This window comes from Anastrepha obliqua, chromosome 1, assembly GCF_027943255.1.
Source record: "Anastrepha obliqua isolate idAnaObli1 chromosome 1, idAnaObli1_1.0, whole genome shotgun sequence".
Taxonomy (NCBI): Eukaryota; Metazoa; Arthropoda; class Insecta; order Diptera; family Tephritidae; genus Anastrepha; species Anastrepha obliqua.
Window position 1 is genome coordinate 128,959,943 of NC_072892.1, and position 20,342 is coordinate 128,980,284.

The following is a 20,342-nucleotide window of genomic DNA, read 5'->3' on the forward strand; positions in this document are numbered from 1 at the left end:
CTGGCTCTACCGAAATACTACCATAGTTGATATGAGTTGGTGTTTATTTCCTTTTCATAAAAGTTATATTACGGCCGTTGCTGACGTGCGATTGCAAAAGCTTTTTGCACCTTTCCAAACTGCCGAGCTAAAATATGGTGAAAATATTTCATGTGGGTTAATCGTGACATGGATCTGGGTGCAAGATTCAGCCCTAGCCATGATTTTCTGATTTCTCAAGGAATTTCCGCGAATTTGCTCTCGCACAACGTTTTTGGCTCTACTGACATTCATAAGTCGCCCTATATGCTTAGAAAAAAATATTCCAGCATTACAGCCAAAAAATCGTATGGTATTTAAATGCAATGTAAGCGATATACTTACATACATACCTATTACATAATATAAATCAAGCTACAAATGTTGCCTATAAAAAGTGGAGTTCTTGAAGTATACGATTTTTGCTTGTCACTAATACGTATTTTCTCTCAAAATTTTACAAACTCAACGCCAAAAAATCTGCCGAAAAATGTAAAGTTTCATATTCTCTTTTATTACCATTACTCTGTTTAATGACGTACAATACATCTCAACTCACATATAACCAAGAAGTTCAACTTCCTTATTCATCACCCGTCAAGAGGCTCTCAATATCGCAAGCTTATATACATATGTATATACATGCATACAATCGTACATGCAACAATAAAAAGTATCAAAACACAAGAAAGTTCATTCGCCCAAACTGCATAACTCAAGCTAAGCAAACGACCAAGTACTACGAGTATACTGTAGAAGTCTCCCTTCAAAAATCAAGTGCCAAATCAAAACATTGTATACTCGTACTAGTGCAACAACTACACTTTTATGGGCAACTAAAAATGTTTTATAATGCCGCATTCATGAATTGGCCTCTCGCTCTCTCTCTCTTTCCTCAATACTTGACATGCACATAAATATTTTATCTACGCAATCAATGTTTTTAAGTTTAATTAAAATTCTTGCTCACATACTCGCATGCACATGTGTTGTATGTGGAGCATACATAGATAAAAACGCTCTCAAATATGAATTTTTTAGTTAAATGTTGATAAAATACATTTTGTGTAGTTTGTGTAATAAAATCTTAAAATGAAACTTAGCAAAAATATGTCACAGCTCGAAAAGCACAAACAATTACTAGAGAGCACATTTGAATGGGTGAACCTACAATACAAATGTATTATCTTCATAGTGCATTCAGCTAGATGTAAAAAGGCACCTCACAGACATTGTAAATTACGATAGTGAAGACGAATAATATAAATTTATAAATTAGTTAGTTTTTTATTAACTTTCGAGTATACTCGTATTCTTTGGGGTGTCCTTATTTAAACGCATATTGTGTATGGTGTAAGGCCACCGGTGATGTAAAATATTGACATATCTAATGCAAAATAAAAGCAAACGGATGGATATTGAGAAACTTAAATGTTAAATTAGGTTAAGTTAAATAGTGGCACGACAAAAGGTAGTTCATTTGTACCAAAAATAGTCCTAGGGTTCACACTTAATATTGTTTCAAGCAAGACTAGCAAGAATATTAATATTGCTAGGCTTCAAGTGACTTTTGTAAGTGGAAGATCATATAGCGAAGGCCATCGAATTATCTTAAGACAAAAATAAGCAACTGTTTCTGAATTGATCATGGACCCATATTTCAGTAACGATCTTACAAACGTTTTAAAAGCATTTAAGTAATATATGAATTAATGCATTTTTTGCCACCAAGAGCACCTTTGACCAAATACAAGCGCACCTCTAACTTTGACAAAAGTGGCGCTAATATGAAGATGAAAATGAATGCATAATTCATAATTCAATAAAATTATATACTTGTTGGGTTGTGTCCTGTAATGATACCGACCATCAACCGAACGTCTTTCCTTCTAAGTTTTAGTAGAAAGTTTGACAGTTTTCTGTTCGGACTTGTCACAAAACACTTTGCAATTCTGCAGCGTTCTAGACAGGACCATTGCTCTTTATGTAGATTGCCTATATAAAAAGCTGATCCAATTCATGATTCAGTAGAACTGATTCCGATTATTGGCTCTGGCCCCCGTGGGGGCACCGCTGATCCACGGTTGGCTAATTCATCGGCATATCTTACTACCATTAAAAAGCTACACATAAAAAACCATAACAACCGTTTGGAAACGACTTAAAACTGTAGGTCACTCCATTTGTGGAAAACATCCAGACGCATAAAACAAGTGAGAGGAGGAAACACCTCTCGGCCAAACACCTAGAAAAGGTATCATGTACATACATATAAGCAGACTCTAAAGACTTTGTACAAAAAATTGGAAATTTTGATATACCTTTTTTGCAAAGCTTGAAGGTTTCATTAATAGGTTTGTGTTGTAGAATTCACTATACTTAAAAAAACCGAAAAAAAATCAATTAGGTAGATACACAAATACTTAAGACTTTGTAATTCGTCCCGCTCCTATTATTTTAAACACAGGTGTACATATAAAGGATGGTTAAGTTTCAAGGGCCGATGCTCATTTTGAATAAAATACAATTTTTTTAGGAAATTTTTGTCATTTCTCTTTATTATGATAATATTGGTATGGTCAATTACGTATGGAACAATATATTGGCCAAATGGCCGCCGCGGCACACCTCCATCCGATGGTCCAAATTTTCGATGACGCTGAGGCATAATTGAGGTTCTATGCCGTTAATGTGCCGAATTAGCTCATCCTTTAGCTCGTGAATTGTTGCTGGCTTATCAACGCACACCTTTTCTTTCAAATAACCCCAAAGAAAGAAATTCAACGGTGTCAAATCACATGATCTTGGCGGCCACTTGACATCGCCGCAACGGCCATCAAATTTTTCGCGCAAAAGAGCCGTTTTTTCGTTAGCTGTGTGACAAGTGGCACTGTCCTGTTGAAACCACATATCGTCCACATCCATATCTTCCAATTCGGGCCATAAAAGGTTCGTAATCATCTCACTATAGCGAACACTATTCACACTATTCACTGCCTGACCGGCTTCATTTTGGAAAAAATACGGCCCAATGATGCCCCCGGCCCATAAACCGTACCAAAAAGTTACTCTTTGTGAGTGCATTGGCTTTTCAGCAATCACTCTTGGATTATCATTCGCCCAAATGCGGCGATTCTGCTTATTGACGAATCCACTGAGGTGAAAATGTTCCTCATCACTGAAGATGATTTTCTTCGAAAATTGGGCATTCACTGTTGCCATTTCCGGCCACCATTCTGACCATTGACGACGCTTGAAATGGTCAAGAGGCTTTGGTTTTTGAGTCAATTGCATCTTGTAAGCGTGTAAATGCAAGCCTTAATGCATAATAACAAACGACGAGCGTGAGAGGTGCAATTGTTGGGCACGACGACGAGTTGAGGTGGATGGCTCTTCAACCACACTATCGCGAGCAGCAGTAATATTTTCTGCAGCACGAGCTGTACGAGCATGTACTGATGTTTTTACATCTCCTACAGACCCGGTTTGCCCAAACTTTTGCACAATTTTACCGATTGTACGCACATTTGGACGATTAAATTGATCGAAAAAATCACGAAGTCCGCGATATGCATTTTGATTTTAACGGCTTTTTTCATAATAAGCCTGAATAACTTTAACGTTATTGAGTTAGTCTGAAATTGAAAAATGTTAAATGAAATGCAGAAAAAATTTGACGTTTAGGTGTGATTCACATTCAATATCGCCCCTTGAAATGTAACCATACACACAATTGTTTCACTCGTAGTTGAGTAGCTCATTTTTATTAGCTTTCACTTTTACTTCAGACTTATGAATGATACAAATCTAAGCAATTTTGCATAGCTCATTGAATATTAGAATTTGGCATTTTGATTCAAAGATTTTCCGGATGTGCAGAAAAACTCAAATAAAAGTATATTTCGAAGAAATAAGGCTAATAGTCACACACGCACACGCACGTAAACACGAAATGGGTAAGAGCTCTGGCTATGCAAATATGTACATATGTATGTATGTACTTTAGGGTGTCTCACCAAAAAAAAGCTGCGTATTTTCATTATAAAATTTATTATATTTCAAGTTTATTTATTTCAGACTTTACAACGAAATTACAATTCCTACAGACAAATTAGAGTTCTTACAGACTAGTTACAAGTGAAATTAAAAAAGACGAAGGGACGTCTACTGTGGCCGTAAATAAATAAGAAAAAGACAAAGGAACTGCTTAGCCTTTCAAGAGAGAATATCTCGAAGGTTATTACTTGTATAGCCAGTCATTGGCTATTTGGCAGGCATTTCTTGAGATTAGTTTGCTCCCATGGTTGTTGTAGAAGTTGTAGAGATGAGGAAGTGAAAGAAACAGTTGAGCACTTCCTTTGCGATTGTCAGCCTTAGTTAAAATCAGAGCAGGTTTTCTAGGTAGATACTTCTTCAATTCGTTTACAGAACTGTGCGCCGTGGGGATGGGATGAATTCTACGCTTCAGAAAAGCCACAAAATGGTTTCATGAAGATACATAAATCGAACAGTGGCACCACAACGGACCTGTAAGGTCTAAGTGAGTTGGTCGTACAGACCGACTACCACTATAACCTAGCCTCACCTAACCTACAAGTAAAATTAAGTCATATTGCAACGGCATTTAATTAAAAATTAAAAAAGAGAAATTAAATAGGAAGACTATTGCTGAAAACAGTGATCGACGTAAACGCAGTCCCCTGTCAGCTGTTACGAGCAAACTAATGAGAACCCCATGTAAATAAAAATTACTTCCTTCCGTATCGTAGTACCGTAGATTTTATTTCACGATATTTAAAAATTCCCGTAATACCCTGTCAGCTGATTGCTCTCTCACCACACAGTGTTGCCAAGCAGTACATTCGAAATCATTTACAAAAAAAACTTAGAAAAATTATAATTTTTATTAAAATAACTTAAAAACACTGTTGAATAATGTTAATTATAGATAAATGAACTATTTGCATTTGTTGGTTTTTGGCTTTGTTCTCTACGGAATGAGTTTTGCTCAGTTTTGTGCTCGTTAGGGGCTGCGTTAAGGGACTGCGTGCGTCGGTCACTTTTTTCAGCATATCACGAAACAATGCTTTAATTGAGAGCTAAAACTAAATTTAGTAACTAAGAGATCAATGACCAATGAAAAAAGAGCTTATTCAACTCGGAGAGAGACATTAAACAGTTTTGCAGTAACAACGTGGGATAGATCAAAATACCGCAAGCCCTTACAAGGCACACTAAAATTAATTTTATCCAACAGAATGCGGCATTCAACGGAGCGGGAGACTATATCAAATAAGAAAGATACTGATAAAAAAACTTGGTCTTTTATGCAGTGTCATTCAATTTATCAACTGGCATCGAAAATTATAGGCAGGCAAAGATGCTGAGAAATGAAGAGAGCGCAACACAAAGTAGATATAAATTTGTTTATAAGGCCAACAAACCGATAAAGTAAATAAATAAAATAAATTCGAACGGGCATAGGTCGAATACAATAACCTTAGAGTATACGGATCTGAGAAGGAAGAGCTAACTATTTTGTCATACAAAAGCAAGCATTTCAAAAGACTTAAAAATAGCAAATAGCGCGACAATACGAGCGAATGAGAGCACATTTACGTAGACGTCTTTTCAAAAATACATTTTGCAGTAGTCAGCATATCTCAGCGTAGAATCATCTGAAATCAAAAAAATCGAATAATTTAGTTAAAGTATGAGTTAAACTTCCCCCCCAACGTTTATTTTGACGATTTATTTTCATTTTCAGCCATTTGGTAGTCGTTTGAAGTAAAAAGTTATTTTTGACGAAAAAATGCCGCCATTTTGTAGGTGTAAAACCACCTTAATATAAAAAAAAATGGCGAAAAAAAACGTTGGGGGGAGGTTTTTTATATGTAAAATATGTGTGCAAAATTTCAAAAGGATCGGTTGAGTAGTTTTCAAATGCCAATGACTATGCACTTTAAAAAAAAAGTTTCGAGAAAACCGCGTTTAAGTTTGTAACGGACTACGCGCGCAACTGCTGCGTCTCGGCAGATATTTGAGGCGGCTCGGCTTTATGCTCTATAACTTAAAAAGTTTTGCTCGGATTGACTTAAAATTTTAACACGGTATTTTTGAAATGTTTTACTACAACAACATGCAAAAAAAAATCGATTTTTATCCCTTACCCCCCCCTTAACAGAATTAAAAATATTACGATTTTTGGCTGCACTTTCAATTTTATCCAGCTCATGTAACCTCAAGCACCCTAATGTGCTTACGTGTGTATATAATACATAGATACATATGTATGTGTATAGTCTCTCAGTCATTTAAATCAGGCATCGCCATAGCATACCTACACCAACAACACGAGGTAATACAATCAACCACAACGGCGACAACCAAATTATTTACAATTTCCGTGCACTATGCACTTCAATGAATATAATCACATTTTATTGCCATAAACTTTCTAATTTCGCTGATAAATTGCGCGCGTGTCGGTTGAGAAGGCAGGGCACACAAAAAATCGTTACAGAAAATCAGCAAAAAAAAACATTATAAATTTACTCATAACGGCATTAGGCGCGAGGTTACGGACCAACAAGTCAATGAGCCAAGCTTGTGGGACTATCGAGCCGTGCGATATTAGCAGGAATGCGAGTAAATGTATAGACATATGTACATACGAGGACACACATCCACACATAGAGGCACAGGCACAGGCACAGTAAGGGCCACACATAAAATAGACATGCCATTATTCAGCATTTATGTAAACCAAGCCAAAATAAATTTGGCAATTCATGAGCACCAAATAGCAAAATGTAAATGCAAATGAAAATGAATATAAATTGATGCTTCATGGAAAACAGTTAACGCACACATTATAGCACTTGCGTATACCTATGCGCAATACATACAAGCGTATACATACATACATACTTATGGAATCACACACCAATTGAGTGCCTCTTAATGCGATGTGATTAAAATGCATTTACATTTCATATTTAATATTTGCCTAAACGAAATGCATATATGATACATATATATGTAAGTATGTATGTGTGTATGTATGTATAAATATTCTCCAACATGCAAAAACCAGTTAGACTATTCATTTTATTTTGCCCACGAACAAAAATTGCGGGCGCACAAATCAAAATTATATTTAACCATAAATATTCAATATGCGAGTGATGGCTGTAGTGAAGAAACAAAAAAAAAAAACAATTCAGTAACTCGAAAAAATTTCAAAAAAAAGATGCTTGAGTACACTCAAAAAACCACAGTTGCAGTGGTAGCTGCGCCAGCAATTTTTCGGACGCACTCACAAAAAATGCCGGAAATCATAATTGAGTAGTTGATTTGCAATAACTGACATTTTTACAACTTCCTTCCCCCAGCAATATCTGCACACAGCTCCTAGACGCATTGCTGGAAAAATAAATAAATCGCATGCAACAAAAATGTTACCAAACGGTGGGAATGTATGTCAATTGAAGTGCAGGAATATACCACGCATAAAAAAATAGCGGTTTCCTTCTCATTCCCTCAATGCATTAGTTAGTTATATACAGCATGCGAGAGAATGAGAGAACGGTTGAAGAATTTATTATTTACTAGAGTTTGAAGATTAATGAATATTAAGTGTTGAGGTTCCAGGAAATTTCCATTTGGTATATAGTGATTGCGCCGTGTAGCTCTCCGGCTCTATAGGAAGCGATTTGTTTTGTGGAAATGGGCAAGTTTATAATATGCTAAGGAGCCTGCGCAATCACACTTTTTTTCATAAGCTAGTTTAGAATTGCGTATCCAGCCTGCGAAGAAAATATAGCACCTCAACATTTGGACAAATTTTGACTATTTATTTTTCAATTTAAATTAGTTTTTTATAAAAATATAATTCACTCTATAAAAAAGGCTATTTTAATTCAAGTTTCAAAATAATATAGCACTTCAACATTTAGACAAGTTAAGACTATTTATTTAATTATTTTTCAATTTAGAATATTTTTTTCCAAAAATAAAATTCTATCTATAATAAAAACCATTTTAATCCAAGTTTCAAATTTTGTACAAGAATTATAAAAGTTATATAAAATGTAATAAAAATTAAAAAAAAAAACACAAGAAAGAGTGTGTGTAGCGTAGTACACATAACAGAAGTGTAACTTTCAAGGCAGACAAAGAAAAAGGGAGAGGCCCGAGTGAGATTGAGAGAGAGAGGGAGAGAGAGAGAAAGAATATATATCTAAATAAATTCACAACTTTTGCAGAGAATACAAACAGACAAAATTTACAAAAAACGGAGAAGGGTCAACCGGTGTAGGTAAACGCCGGACACAAACCGTGGCAACAACGCGCATCACTCCGAGCGTTTATCACCCGCACAAACGCAGCGATTCCAGGACCGTAGCAACGGCACAAATTACCGCAAGGCAATACCAATAAATCCGACGCCAGAATGGATAGCGCTGTATAGTGCGCCCACGCACTAGCCAGGAAACGGAAATAAAAGTAGGCACCAAAAAAATCGCCAAAAATATTGGGACCAAAAAACGCTCCAAACAGTAGACACCAAGGAAATATAACGCCAAAAAGTAGGCACCAAAAATATATTTCCTATAAGTTTGCACCAACAAACAAGCGCCAAAAAGTTGGCAGTGTTATTTCTCACTAGAAATTAGCAACCACAAGGAAAAACTCAGGAAAAATAGCCTAAAGTGTATCTAAGATATATATAAGGTATAGCTCTATCTCTCCTTTCACCATGCGTTACATCTTTTTTCTCTCTCGCGGAACGAAAATGCCCAAAACGTTGCATGGCCTTGAAATTTTACTCTCCATTCTCGCTCGTCCATCGTCGCCTAAGAAGTTTCACTTCAAAAAAAATATGGATACTCAGCGTTTTAGGCAATTAAATTTTAGTGTAAAAAAGTGCAAATTAGGTGGCTCAAAATTCGCATTGATTTTTGATCATTTTTTTTCACTGAAGGTGTTGCATATTTTCTCATGTAAAAGAAAATTTCTTCGATGCTGTTATATGAAGAAAATGCACCACACTGTCGAGAAAAAATATTATAAAAAATCCACGAGATTTTGTATTCACTTTGAACTTGCACTTTGGTGAACTAAAATTTAAAGGGCTGTACAATTGCGGACCCAATTTTTTTTTTAATGCTGATTTTGATTTGATTTTTATCTTGATTTTTAATATTTAAATTTTAATAAAAACTTAAGCGTTTCAATAAACTCTGCATGAGCGTAGACTCTGTGCCTTTTCTCATTGATGAATACATTTAGGCATTGCTTGCAAATGTGAAAATCACAACGGACGTTTTTATAATGGAAAAGCCGCTGCGGATTAATTGCAGTGATCACTTAAAAATTACGAACAACATTTTTCGTGGAAGTTGCCCAATAAAGTTCAGCTCAAAACTATTCCATATCGGTTTAAGGTATAGATAGCAACTGGCAATTGTCACAGCCTATAACATCGTCTCGTCAAACAGACTCCTGAATCCATTTATTGGTTCTAAAGCTGAGATTATTAAATTCCCCAAATGGACTAGTCTCCATCCATTATACAGATGGTACGAGTTTCTGCTTGGTATGCATATATTCACATACATATCTTCTTTATATATTAGAGGCATGAGCATCAATGTATGTGCATATGTATGTATGTATGTATGTAGGTCAATTGTGATTATTTCGCTCGCTTAGAGATTTATTAGATTTTCGGTTACGGAACGTAAGTCACATACAAATTTAGTGCAGTATTCCGCAGAAATGCGATTCACAGCCATAGGCGGAACCAAATGAATGAGAGTATCATTAAATTGCAGAAAAAAAACTTTTGTTTTGTAGAAATTTATTTTCAGCAAACCAAAAATATGCCATTCGGCTTAAAATGATTTTTATAAATTTTGACATATACATATACATATACGACTCTAAAGTATCCCATGCAGTTACCATGCAAGCAGGAGTCGACTGTTGTGAGAGCGAACAAAGCAGTTAACAGTAAAGAGCAATGAAGTATTAAGTTCGCCTTCATCCGATTAGAATCGGTTAATGGGAGTTATTTTCAAATGGACCAGCTTGGAGATGACTACGTTTACTAGCTTTGCTAAGCTTGCAAGATTATTGTAAATTCTTTTGTTAAGAAATAAACATTTTATAAATTGTATAAAGAAAAACATGAGGACTGAGCCCGAGAATGGCTTACTGGCCATTCAAAACAGTTGTTAAACCTATAGTCACCTATGCTTCCATAACATGGAGGCCTAAATTTAAGCAAGGAAAGGCGGTAAATGAACTCAATGAATTGTGCTGCCTTGCCTGTGGCAGGGCTAATGAAAATGTGTCCAACTGACGAATTAAGTGTGCTCGCGTTTTAATTGAGCGCTTTAAGATGAAAAGGCATCTACGGTTCAAAAAGTGGGAATATGAAAGGGCACTTGAAGATCTAGAAGACTTTCGACATACTCCTATTCTTTATAGGGTTGAAACATTATCCCACTTCTTTACATTTCCCATTCTCTTCAGGAACTTTCAAGTTCTTGTTAATGAACTCACGGCCTGGAGAAATAAATCTATCAGCTTCGAAACTGGCTCCCAGATATGGTTTACTGATGAGTCGGAATTAAATGATGGAAGAACAGGGGCGGAAATCGATGGGCCTAAATTCAAAAAATCGATTCCAATAGGTTTTTAACCAACTATCTTTCAGACAGAAATACCTGCCGTTGAGATATGTGTGAGGGAATATCTCTGTAGTAAAATAAAAGGAACGCACATTTACATGCTTTCAGATAGTCAGGCGGCTTTGGAAGCCCTTGCATCAACTGTAATCACCTCAAAAATGATAAATGACTGCCTGGACCTTCTCAACATGCTAGGGCACTTCAACACATTATTATTAGGTTGGGTTCCTGGACACGAAGGGCATGAGAAAAATAAAATAGCGGGCCATTTAGCTAAAAAGGGTCGAGCGTGCCTTTAATGGGTCCACAGCTTTTCTGTGGCCTGCCAAAAAGTCACATTAATAAATTTCACGGAAAGTTGGAGGAGAATAAATTCGTTAAACACTGACGACAGCGAAACAACTTCTAATGCCAGGCATAGGAATTTCTGATAAGCTACTTACGCTCAGTAGAGTGGATTTAAGACTTTTAACTGATTACTTTACCGGCCACTGTAGCCTAAGGTATCTTCTTCTTCTTCTTGGTTGGCGCTATTTTAGCCGAGTTTAACAAAGCGTACCAGTCATATCTTTATCGGGATAACCGGCGCCAACTGAACCCCCTAATTAATCTTCTCCACCTGATCTTTCCAACACAGGGAAGGCATTCCTCTTCCTCTGCTACCGCCAGCTGGTACTGCGTCGAATACTTTCAGAGCCGTACCGTTTGTATCCATTCGGACGACATATCCCAGCCAATGAAGCTTAATCGTTGCGCTATGTATATGTCGTCGTAAAGCTCATGCAGCTCATTGTTCCATCACCTACCGTACTCGCCGTCGCCAACGTGCAAAGATCCAAAAATATTCCACATAATCTTTCAAGGGGCACTCTAAACACTCCAAGGGACACCTCATCGCATGTTGTCCTCGTCCAAGCTTCTGCGCCATACGATAGGACGGGCGTGATGAGTGCCTTATAAAGTGTTGGTTTTGTTCGTCGAAAGAGATCTTTACTACACAGTTGCTTATTGGCAGGAGAGATTTCCCGTTGGATTTCAAGATTAGGTTAGGTCAGATAAATGACTGCTGTAAGAGCTCACTTGGACAAATAATCAAATTCGTCCATTGTGATGCCATACGGAGGAAAAACAAAGGAAAAAGAACCGAACAGGGGCGGAAAGAAAGCGGAGGCTTTGGATTAAAGCGTCCGGCCAAACGGTGGCTAATTTCCATTCCGTTAACCCATCACATTTCATAAAATAAAGTAAAGGCATCGTTTAGTGCTCCTTAAGAAAATAGGGGATCTCTAAATTTTTTCGACCACTTGTCTTGAATCTCATTGCAAATAAATATGAGGTTTCGAGCAATTTTCCGATTCAGTAAATGAATATTTGAAATGCTTGCAAATGTCTGCATTTATGTTTTATTTGAAACTTATTTTTATATAACTTTTACCTTAAGACCCCGACAACCATTTCCGCTAATCTACATATTTTTGAATTTTATTCGCATTCCCACTCATGATAACTTAGTCTGCCACAGCGGTAGTCAATCATCACCATAAACCAAGCAACGCATCCTTCCTAAAATCACTTCATTTAGTTGCCATGAAAATTTGAACAAATCGCTATTTGCCTTTAGTACCTGCAGCGCGCATTGCATCCATACAACACGGAAATATTGCCTCACGTACCATACAACACCTCAACACTTACTCATTGCATCTCTCCTTTCCATTGCAGATGATCCGCTCACCGCGACGAACGCCGTCACCGCACCTGGCCACCATACGCAACCTTCATATGCAGAAGCCGTGCCGAGCGCATTTTATTGCCCTGCCGAGGGTTTGTTCGCCGATGATTACGACTGTCGTATCTACTACCGCTGCGAAGCGAAAACAAATGACTACATCAAAGCGTATGCATTCGCTTGCAAACCGGGAACCGTATTCTCACGCAACCTGCGTCTCTGTATGCCACCCCAGCTGGCCGGCCGCGAGGAATGCAACGATTACATGAACGAAATTGATACGGACAATGGCGATAATGGTGATGATGGCCAACAACTGCCACTACTGACATATGGCATTGCCAATAACGTTAATGGCTTATACGCGACCGCAGGCAATGCTGGCGTTGACGCTGCCCCTACCACTGTCGCTGCATCTGCCGCAGTAACGCGTGGTCAATTGCAAAATTATGGCTTGTCAGGTTTGGGTGGCGTTTCCGTCATTTCCTTTTCCACATCAGCGGCGCGTTCGGCTGGCAGTGGCGGTGCAATGGCCGAACAAGGACCACCTTGTGAAGATGATGGATTTATGAGCGATCCAGACGATTGCACAATCTTCTATCGGTGCATTTCGAATGGGCGCAGTTTCAATAAAATCGGATTTCGCTGCTCGGATGGCACGGCTTGGGATGGTGCATTGGAATCGTGTAATCATATACACAGTGTACGCGCAGGTGGCGGTTGTAGAGGAAAAGCTGATAATTTAGTATTGGCTGACTACGCAGCGGACACAACTCAATCAACGCAAACCAACTACCAGAACACAACGGCATCGAGCAGCAGTAGTCAGCAGAGCTCCACCAGTTCCACTTCCACCTCGTCCTCTTCATCGTCGTCGTCATCATCGTCATCGAATTCTACAAGCTCAAATGCAACGAGTGCCGGAGGTGCTGGCGGTAATCAGCAGCAAACAAGCACTCAATCAAGCAGCACAGAAAGTAATTCGTCGAACTCACAGTCGCAATCGAGTACACAGAGCTCGAGTTCCAGTAGTCAACAATCATCCACTTCTAGCACAGGCTCAACCTCCACTTCAAATCAGGGTAGCAGCAACAATCAGAGTGGAAATGAATCGAACAGCAACAATCAATCTAACTCGAGCAATCAATCGAGTAGCAATAATCAATCTGGCAGTAATCAATCAAGCAATCAATCAAACTCTAACAGCCAATCGGGATCTAATAACCAGTCAGGTAGCAATAATGAATCCAGCTCCAGCAATCAATCTGGCTCAAGCAATCAGTCAAGCTCTAGCAATGAATCGGGATCTAATAACCAATCAGGTAGCAATAATCAGTCCAGCTCCAACAATCAATCTGGCTCAAGCAATCAGTCAAATTCTGGCAATCAATCGGGATCCAATAACCAATCAGGTAGCAATAGTCAATCTAGCTCAAGCCATCAATCAAGTTCTAGCAATCAATCGGCATCTAATAACCAATCAAGTAGTAATAATCAGTCCAGCTCCAACATTCAATCTGGCTCAAGCAATCAGTCAAATTCTGGCAATCAATCGGGATCCAATAACCAATCAGGTAGCAATAGTCAATCTAGCTCAAGCAATCAATCAAGTTCTAGCAATCAATCGGCATCTAATAACCAATCAGGTTCAAATAATCAATCAAATAGCTCCAACACCAACACCAACAAACCTGGCTCGGACCCCGATTGCGAAAATGACGAGACTTACATCCCCGATGAGAAAGACTGCACAAAGTTTTATCGCTGCCGAGATAATGGAATTACCGGTTTAGAAAAAGTGCCCTTTACATGTGGGCCAGGTACAGTGTGGAACCAAGAAGAGAAAGTTTGTGACATCCCCACCAGCGCACAAAAAGAGAAATGCAAAGCAATGTTAAATATAGGTGGCTCTACGAACACAACCAGTAACAATCAGCAGTCAAGCAATGAACAATCAAGCAGCAACCAACAATCTTCCAACAATCAAAACACCTCCGGAAGCAACAATCAGCAGTCAAGCAATGAACAATCAAGCAGCAACCAACAATCTTCCAACAATCAAAACACCTCCGGTAGCAACAATCAGCAGTCAAGCAATGAACAATCAAGCAGCAACCAACAATCTTCCAACAATCAAAACACCTCCGGTAGCAACAATCAAGCATCCAACAGCAATCAGAATACGTCAAGCTCTGCAAGTAATCAATCTTCTTCATCTAGTAATCAATCGACTTCCTCAAACCAGTCAAGCAGTAATCAATCAAATCAGCAACAGTCGAGCACCACTCAAAAACCTCTCAATCCGGAGGGTGATTGCAAGGATACCGAGACTTATTTAGCCGATAAGACAGATTGTCGTCGTTTTTACCGCTGTGTTGATAACGGTAATGGAGGTTTTACTAAGGTATCTTTCGATTGTGCACCCGGTACGGTTTGGGATCCAGATGTTTTAGGCTGCAATCATCCAACCGATGTACAAAAGGAGCAGTGCCGAGTTATGGCCAGTGGTGGTAGTGGTGGTAGTGGTTCCAATACCACATCAGGTACGGGAACAAGTCAGCAGACTTCGAGTAATAACCAATCGGGATCAACAAGTACAAGTAGTTCAAATCAGCAGGGCTCATCAAGCTCTAGTCAACAGTCATCAGGAAGTAATCAAACTGGAACAAGCTCGAGCGGTTCAAGTCAACAGTCTTCTAGTAGTAGTCAGTCTTCATCATCAAGTTCCGGTCAGCAATCTTCCGGCAGTAATCAAACGAGCTCATCAAGCAGTACAAGTTCTAATCAGGAAACGTCGTCTAGCACCAGCTCAAGTAGCACACAAGAAGCAACTACAAGCACCCAAGGCTCTAACACTCAAGGCTCCACTACAGCTCAAAGCTCTAGCGGCAACCAGACCTCCACTGCAACTCAAGGATCCTCTACAACACAGAGTTCTAGCAATAATCAAGGCACAACGACACAACAAGGTTCGTCCGGGACGCAACAAGAATCTTCAACATCAACAAGTAGCAGTAGCAACAATCAGCAAGGCAGCTCTACAACACAAGAATCAAGTGGTTCGCCGTCCACAACAACCAGCCAAAGTTCGACAACCACGCAAGGCACAACCACTATAGCTCCTATCCAATCAAAGCCATCTGGCAACTGCGATCACAATACACAATTTTTGGGTGATGAGAAAGATTGCGCAAAGTTCTATCGCTGCGTCGACAATGGCAAAGGCAGTTATGATAAGATCGCTTTCACCTGTGGACCAGGCACCGTTTGGGATAGCACGATTGCAGCTTGCAATCACGCTTGGGCAGTGAAGGATAAGAACTGCGGTGCAGGTGCCGCAACTCAAAAGCCACAAACTACGCAATCACCAGCTACCCAAGGCCCTACTACGCAAAGCCCTACGACTACTCTCCCGCACCAAACTACGAAGCCTCCCACACAAGTACAAAAGCCTACTACTTCACGTCCATCACAAACAACCAGTCGCCCAGGTGATAGTACGCAGTCACCTCTCCCACCACCACCCACTGTAAGCACCCAACGCCCCATCCTCACTCATGGGGTGTGCCAAGTAGAGGGTTTCATTGGTGATCCCAAAGACTGTTCTGTGTTCTATCGTTGCGTAAACAATGGACAAGGAGGATTCACGCAATATCCATTTAAATGCGGAGACGGCACTGTTTGGGATAACGATTTGCAGACGTGTAATCATGACTTAAAGATGTGTAATACGAATGCGGCTACCAGCAAGCCAACAACTACTCACGAACAAACAACTACAACGCCAACGGCAACATTACCCACCACCACTCAAGGGCAATCTTCTACGCAGACTCCCACCTTTGATTCTACAACAAGACCTCCATCGACAACTACAACAGATGAGGGCAAACTACCGGAAACCTCCACACTACCAGCAACGACAACAACATCAGGCACCTCTCCAACAACAAAACCTGAGTATACCACCAAGTATCCAAGCTCAACCACTCCGACCAGCGCAACAGAATCCACCACTTCTTCTACGCTAGAGTCCACCACAAGCGGCGAGTATACAACAACCCTGAGTCCTATACCAAATCTGCCACCCGGCACTAAATGCGAGGCTGAGGGTTTTATGGCTGATCCGTACAACTGTCGTAAATTCTACCGTTGTGTGAATACTGGAGATGGCTATGTAAGACACGAATTTAAATGCGCTAAAGGCACGGGATGGAGTGAGGAAAAGCAAACTTGTGATCATGCCAGCAACATCGACAGGTGTGCAGGGCAAACGGAAGAGCCCGAACCTGTAACCACAACGGAAGTATACTTTGAAACAACAACAGAAAGTGCGTATCCAAGTGACAAACCTAGTAATGAGAAGCCAACCACTACACAATACCCAAGTACAACGGTTCAACAGCCTACAACAGTCATAACCGAAAAGCCAACCACAGCTGCACCTGCAACCACCACACAAGCTACAACCACAACTAGTGCTCCTACAACATGGACCACAACGCAAGCCCCTACAACAACAACAAGCTGGCCTACAACACAGCTGACAAGCACAACTGCTTCTCCGACTACAGGCTCGCCGGAAATAACAAAGCCTACGACAACCGCGCCAACGCAAGAATCAACAACTGAAGGTGACTCGACCACAACATTGCAGCCCACTTCGACTACACCTGTGCCGAACTTGCCACCGGGCCAAACTTGTCAAGGTGAAGGTTTTATGGCGGATCCTATGGATTGTCGGAAGTTCTACCGTTGTACCCGAAACGGAGGCGCGTATGTGCGACACGAATTCACTTGTGCGAAAGGTACAGGATGGAGCGAGGAGAAACAAACTTGTGATTATGCTGCAAATATTGAGCGTTGTGGCGGCCAGACTGAAGAACCGGAAACATCGACCATAACTACAGAATCATCATTCGAAAGTTCAACAACGACAAGACCGAGTGAGTGGTCAACAACTACGCAGGTGCCACAAACAACAACACTGCCCACTTCTACTACACAGCAAACGACCACAATAGTATCTACAACTCTGCAAGAAAGTTCCACCACCACTGAGAAGCCTACAAGTACACCTTTGGGACCAACAACTACACAAAGACCTATAACAACCACAACCATTCAAGCAGAATCCACCACATATCCATCTACTTCGAAACCAGGCTACTATCCCACCACTCAAGCCCCCATAACCACAAACAAACCAGCCACAGATTATACCACAACTCAATCCACCACGACTGAAGACTATCCAGGCACAACTGTGGAGCCTGTCAATCACGTCTGCACCAGTGAAGGTTTCTTCCCTGATCCACAGGATTGCAACCGTTACTATCGTTGCGTTGACGCGAAAAAGAATGGCAAATATCAAATTTATAGTTTCCGCTGTCCAGCAGGTACTATTTGGGATACATCGCTAGAGATTTGCAACTTCCCCGAACGTGTTTCGGGTAACTGCTCAGATGCAGGTGGCATGGTAACCACAACTGAATGGCCAACTACGACCATTACCGAGAAGCCAACTGAAAAGCCGAAGCCTACGAAGCCTACAAAACCAACTGAAAAGCCGACGACGGAGCAGACAACTACGGAAACAACAACACAGCAGCCAACTACAACCAAACTGCCAACAACATCAACAGCGAAACCAACGAAGCCAACTAAAAAGCCCACGACAGAGCAAACTACTACAACAGCGAAACCAACGAAGCCAACTGAAAAGCCCACGACGGAGGAAACAACTACGGAAACAACAACACAGCAGCCAACAACCGAACCTGCCACGACCACGCAGCCTACAACAAGCACCAAACCAACTACTGTGCCAACAACTACAACTACCGCACAACCAACTACAACCACCGAGCAACCAACTACAACTACCGAACAGCCAACTACAACCACCGAGCAACCAACCACAACTACCGAGCAACCAACTACCACTACCCAATCTCCTACAAATCCGCCAACAACAACGCCTGAAGCGATAACAACTACCCCAAGTCCAGCAACGAACGACAGTAAACCATGTCCTGAAACTGGTGAAGGCCAAAATACTTTTGTCTGTCCGACTGGTTTCCGTCGACATCCGAAGAGCTGTGACCTATTCTATCAATGTACCGAAAAGGCCGATAGCTATGATCTAGCGATAACAGTATTCGAGTGTCCCAATGGAACGGTGTATCAAGAGCAAAGGAATCTTTGCGACAAACCAGTCAAAGGTGATACCTGTCTGGATAAGGCGATGACCCGCTCGGCGTTCTATGAGGATCAAATTAGGCGCATGAATATGGTAAGTGCAGGAGGTTTTAATTAATTTTACAAAAATACGAAATTTTCAAACACTTTTTGATGCAATCCTAACAGGTACAAATACGCACCATCGGCGAGCCACTTTGTCCCGATGAAGGTCATTTCGCACTGAATAAGGATGAATGCAGTCAGCTTTTCATCAAATGCGGTTACTCAACAACGACCGGTCGCTTGGAGGGTCAACTGTTCCGTTGCCCCCAAGGATTTGCATATTGGGCAGTGAGTCGACGCTGCGAACGCGCACAGAAGTTGCTCAGCTGCACACCAACTAAATACGAGATTGGCGATGATCTGCCAATGGAATGGGCGAATATTGGAAATAGACGTAGAAATTTGAAGATTTAGATTTAGATTTCGTAAGAGATGACAAGATGATCACGAGAAATATATTGAAATATGGGTACTAATTAAGTATTAATGCAATTCATTCGGTTAAGTTAGTTTTTAATAAACAATATTCAAATTGTTTGCTGCGCATGCGCAATGAGTGAAATGTGAAAACTTAGACTTCAGCGTGCGCTGCAAATGATGGATGAATATTTGCAATATTTGGCCAAGCCAAGACGCGCTCCCTTAAGTCTGCAATTAGTTTCTTTTAGTTTATTATTATTATTTATATTTATAAGTGCTTAGATTTGGGTCAAACTCATTTTGTATGCGGTGTTGGTATTTATTGAACTGAAGATATAAAATATCAGAAATATATTTGAAAAATGTATTCTTAAGATAACCAGTTAGAAACTCTATGTGCAAATTCAACTGAAATATTAATTAAAGACCTACTACTTAATTAGTTATAAATATTTGCATATGAACAGACGAAGGTTTGAACGTTTGAAGCGTCATGAATGTTCTGCCTACATACACAAATGCCATATAAAGAGAATTTCGAAATAAATAAATAAATAATCTACAATTCAAGCACTTTTATTCAGTCCTGATGGAAGTCAGCAAAGAGAAAATTCGGTACGTTTTACACCAGGCGGATTTATAACAGGTGATCGATCCCCCCAGCTGATTTTTTCGCCGTAGATATGAATAACGTCAAAATTATTTGTTTTGTTTACATCTGTGTGTTTGCACTTTTGTACATTGAGGATGTATAGGTGATGATTCAAATAATATCTAAAGTGAAATATTACAAAAAAAAGAGATGAAAAAGTGTGTATTGGGCTTGAAAAAAATTAAGCGGGATAAAGGACCATTTCCTGGGGGGATCCGAAATGGCAAGTATGGAGGAAATCATGCTGATTTCGACGTGATGGAATTCAAAACGCAAAAGCAAAATACACCTAAGTTTTTACTTATATGCGGATGCCATCATCTGTAACAAACTCGCCTTGATTTTACAGTTTATCTTTGATAAAAGCGAAAATGCTAGCCAGGCCGCTGAAATTGTGAATTACGTGCAATTTTGGTTTCGTCGATTCCGTTCAGGTATTTTGGATGTTAAGAGCCTATAAAATCACAGAAATAATCTAAGTTGACCGTCATGTTAGTGATGTTAGCATCGCCCAGGAGCTAATGATCGACCGTAAAACAATTTTAAGCCATTTGCGCAAAAATTTTACGCAAAAATA

General features: G+C 39.9%; 1 protein-coding gene across 1 annotated transcript in view; it reads left to right on the forward strand.

The window, feature by feature from the left end:
- LOC129236068 (mucin-2) overlaps nucleotides 1–19,152 on the forward strand; it is a 79,459-nt gene extending 60,307 nt beyond the window's left edge. Inside the window, exons 2-5 of the mRNA XM_054870256.1 lie at nucleotides 12,441–14,460; nucleotides 14,557–17,981; nucleotides 18,141–18,742; nucleotides 18,817–19,152. Coding sequence (XP_054726231.1) covers nucleotides 12,441–14,460; nucleotides 14,557–17,981; nucleotides 18,141–18,742; nucleotides 18,817–19,107 — 6,338 coding nt within the window. The 3' untranslated portion in view covers nucleotides 19,108–19,152. The remainder of the gene's footprint in view (nucleotides 1–12,440; nucleotides 14,461–14,556; nucleotides 17,982–18,140; nucleotides 18,743–18,816) is intronic.
- Nucleotides 19,153–20,342: the final 1,190 nt, after the last annotated feature.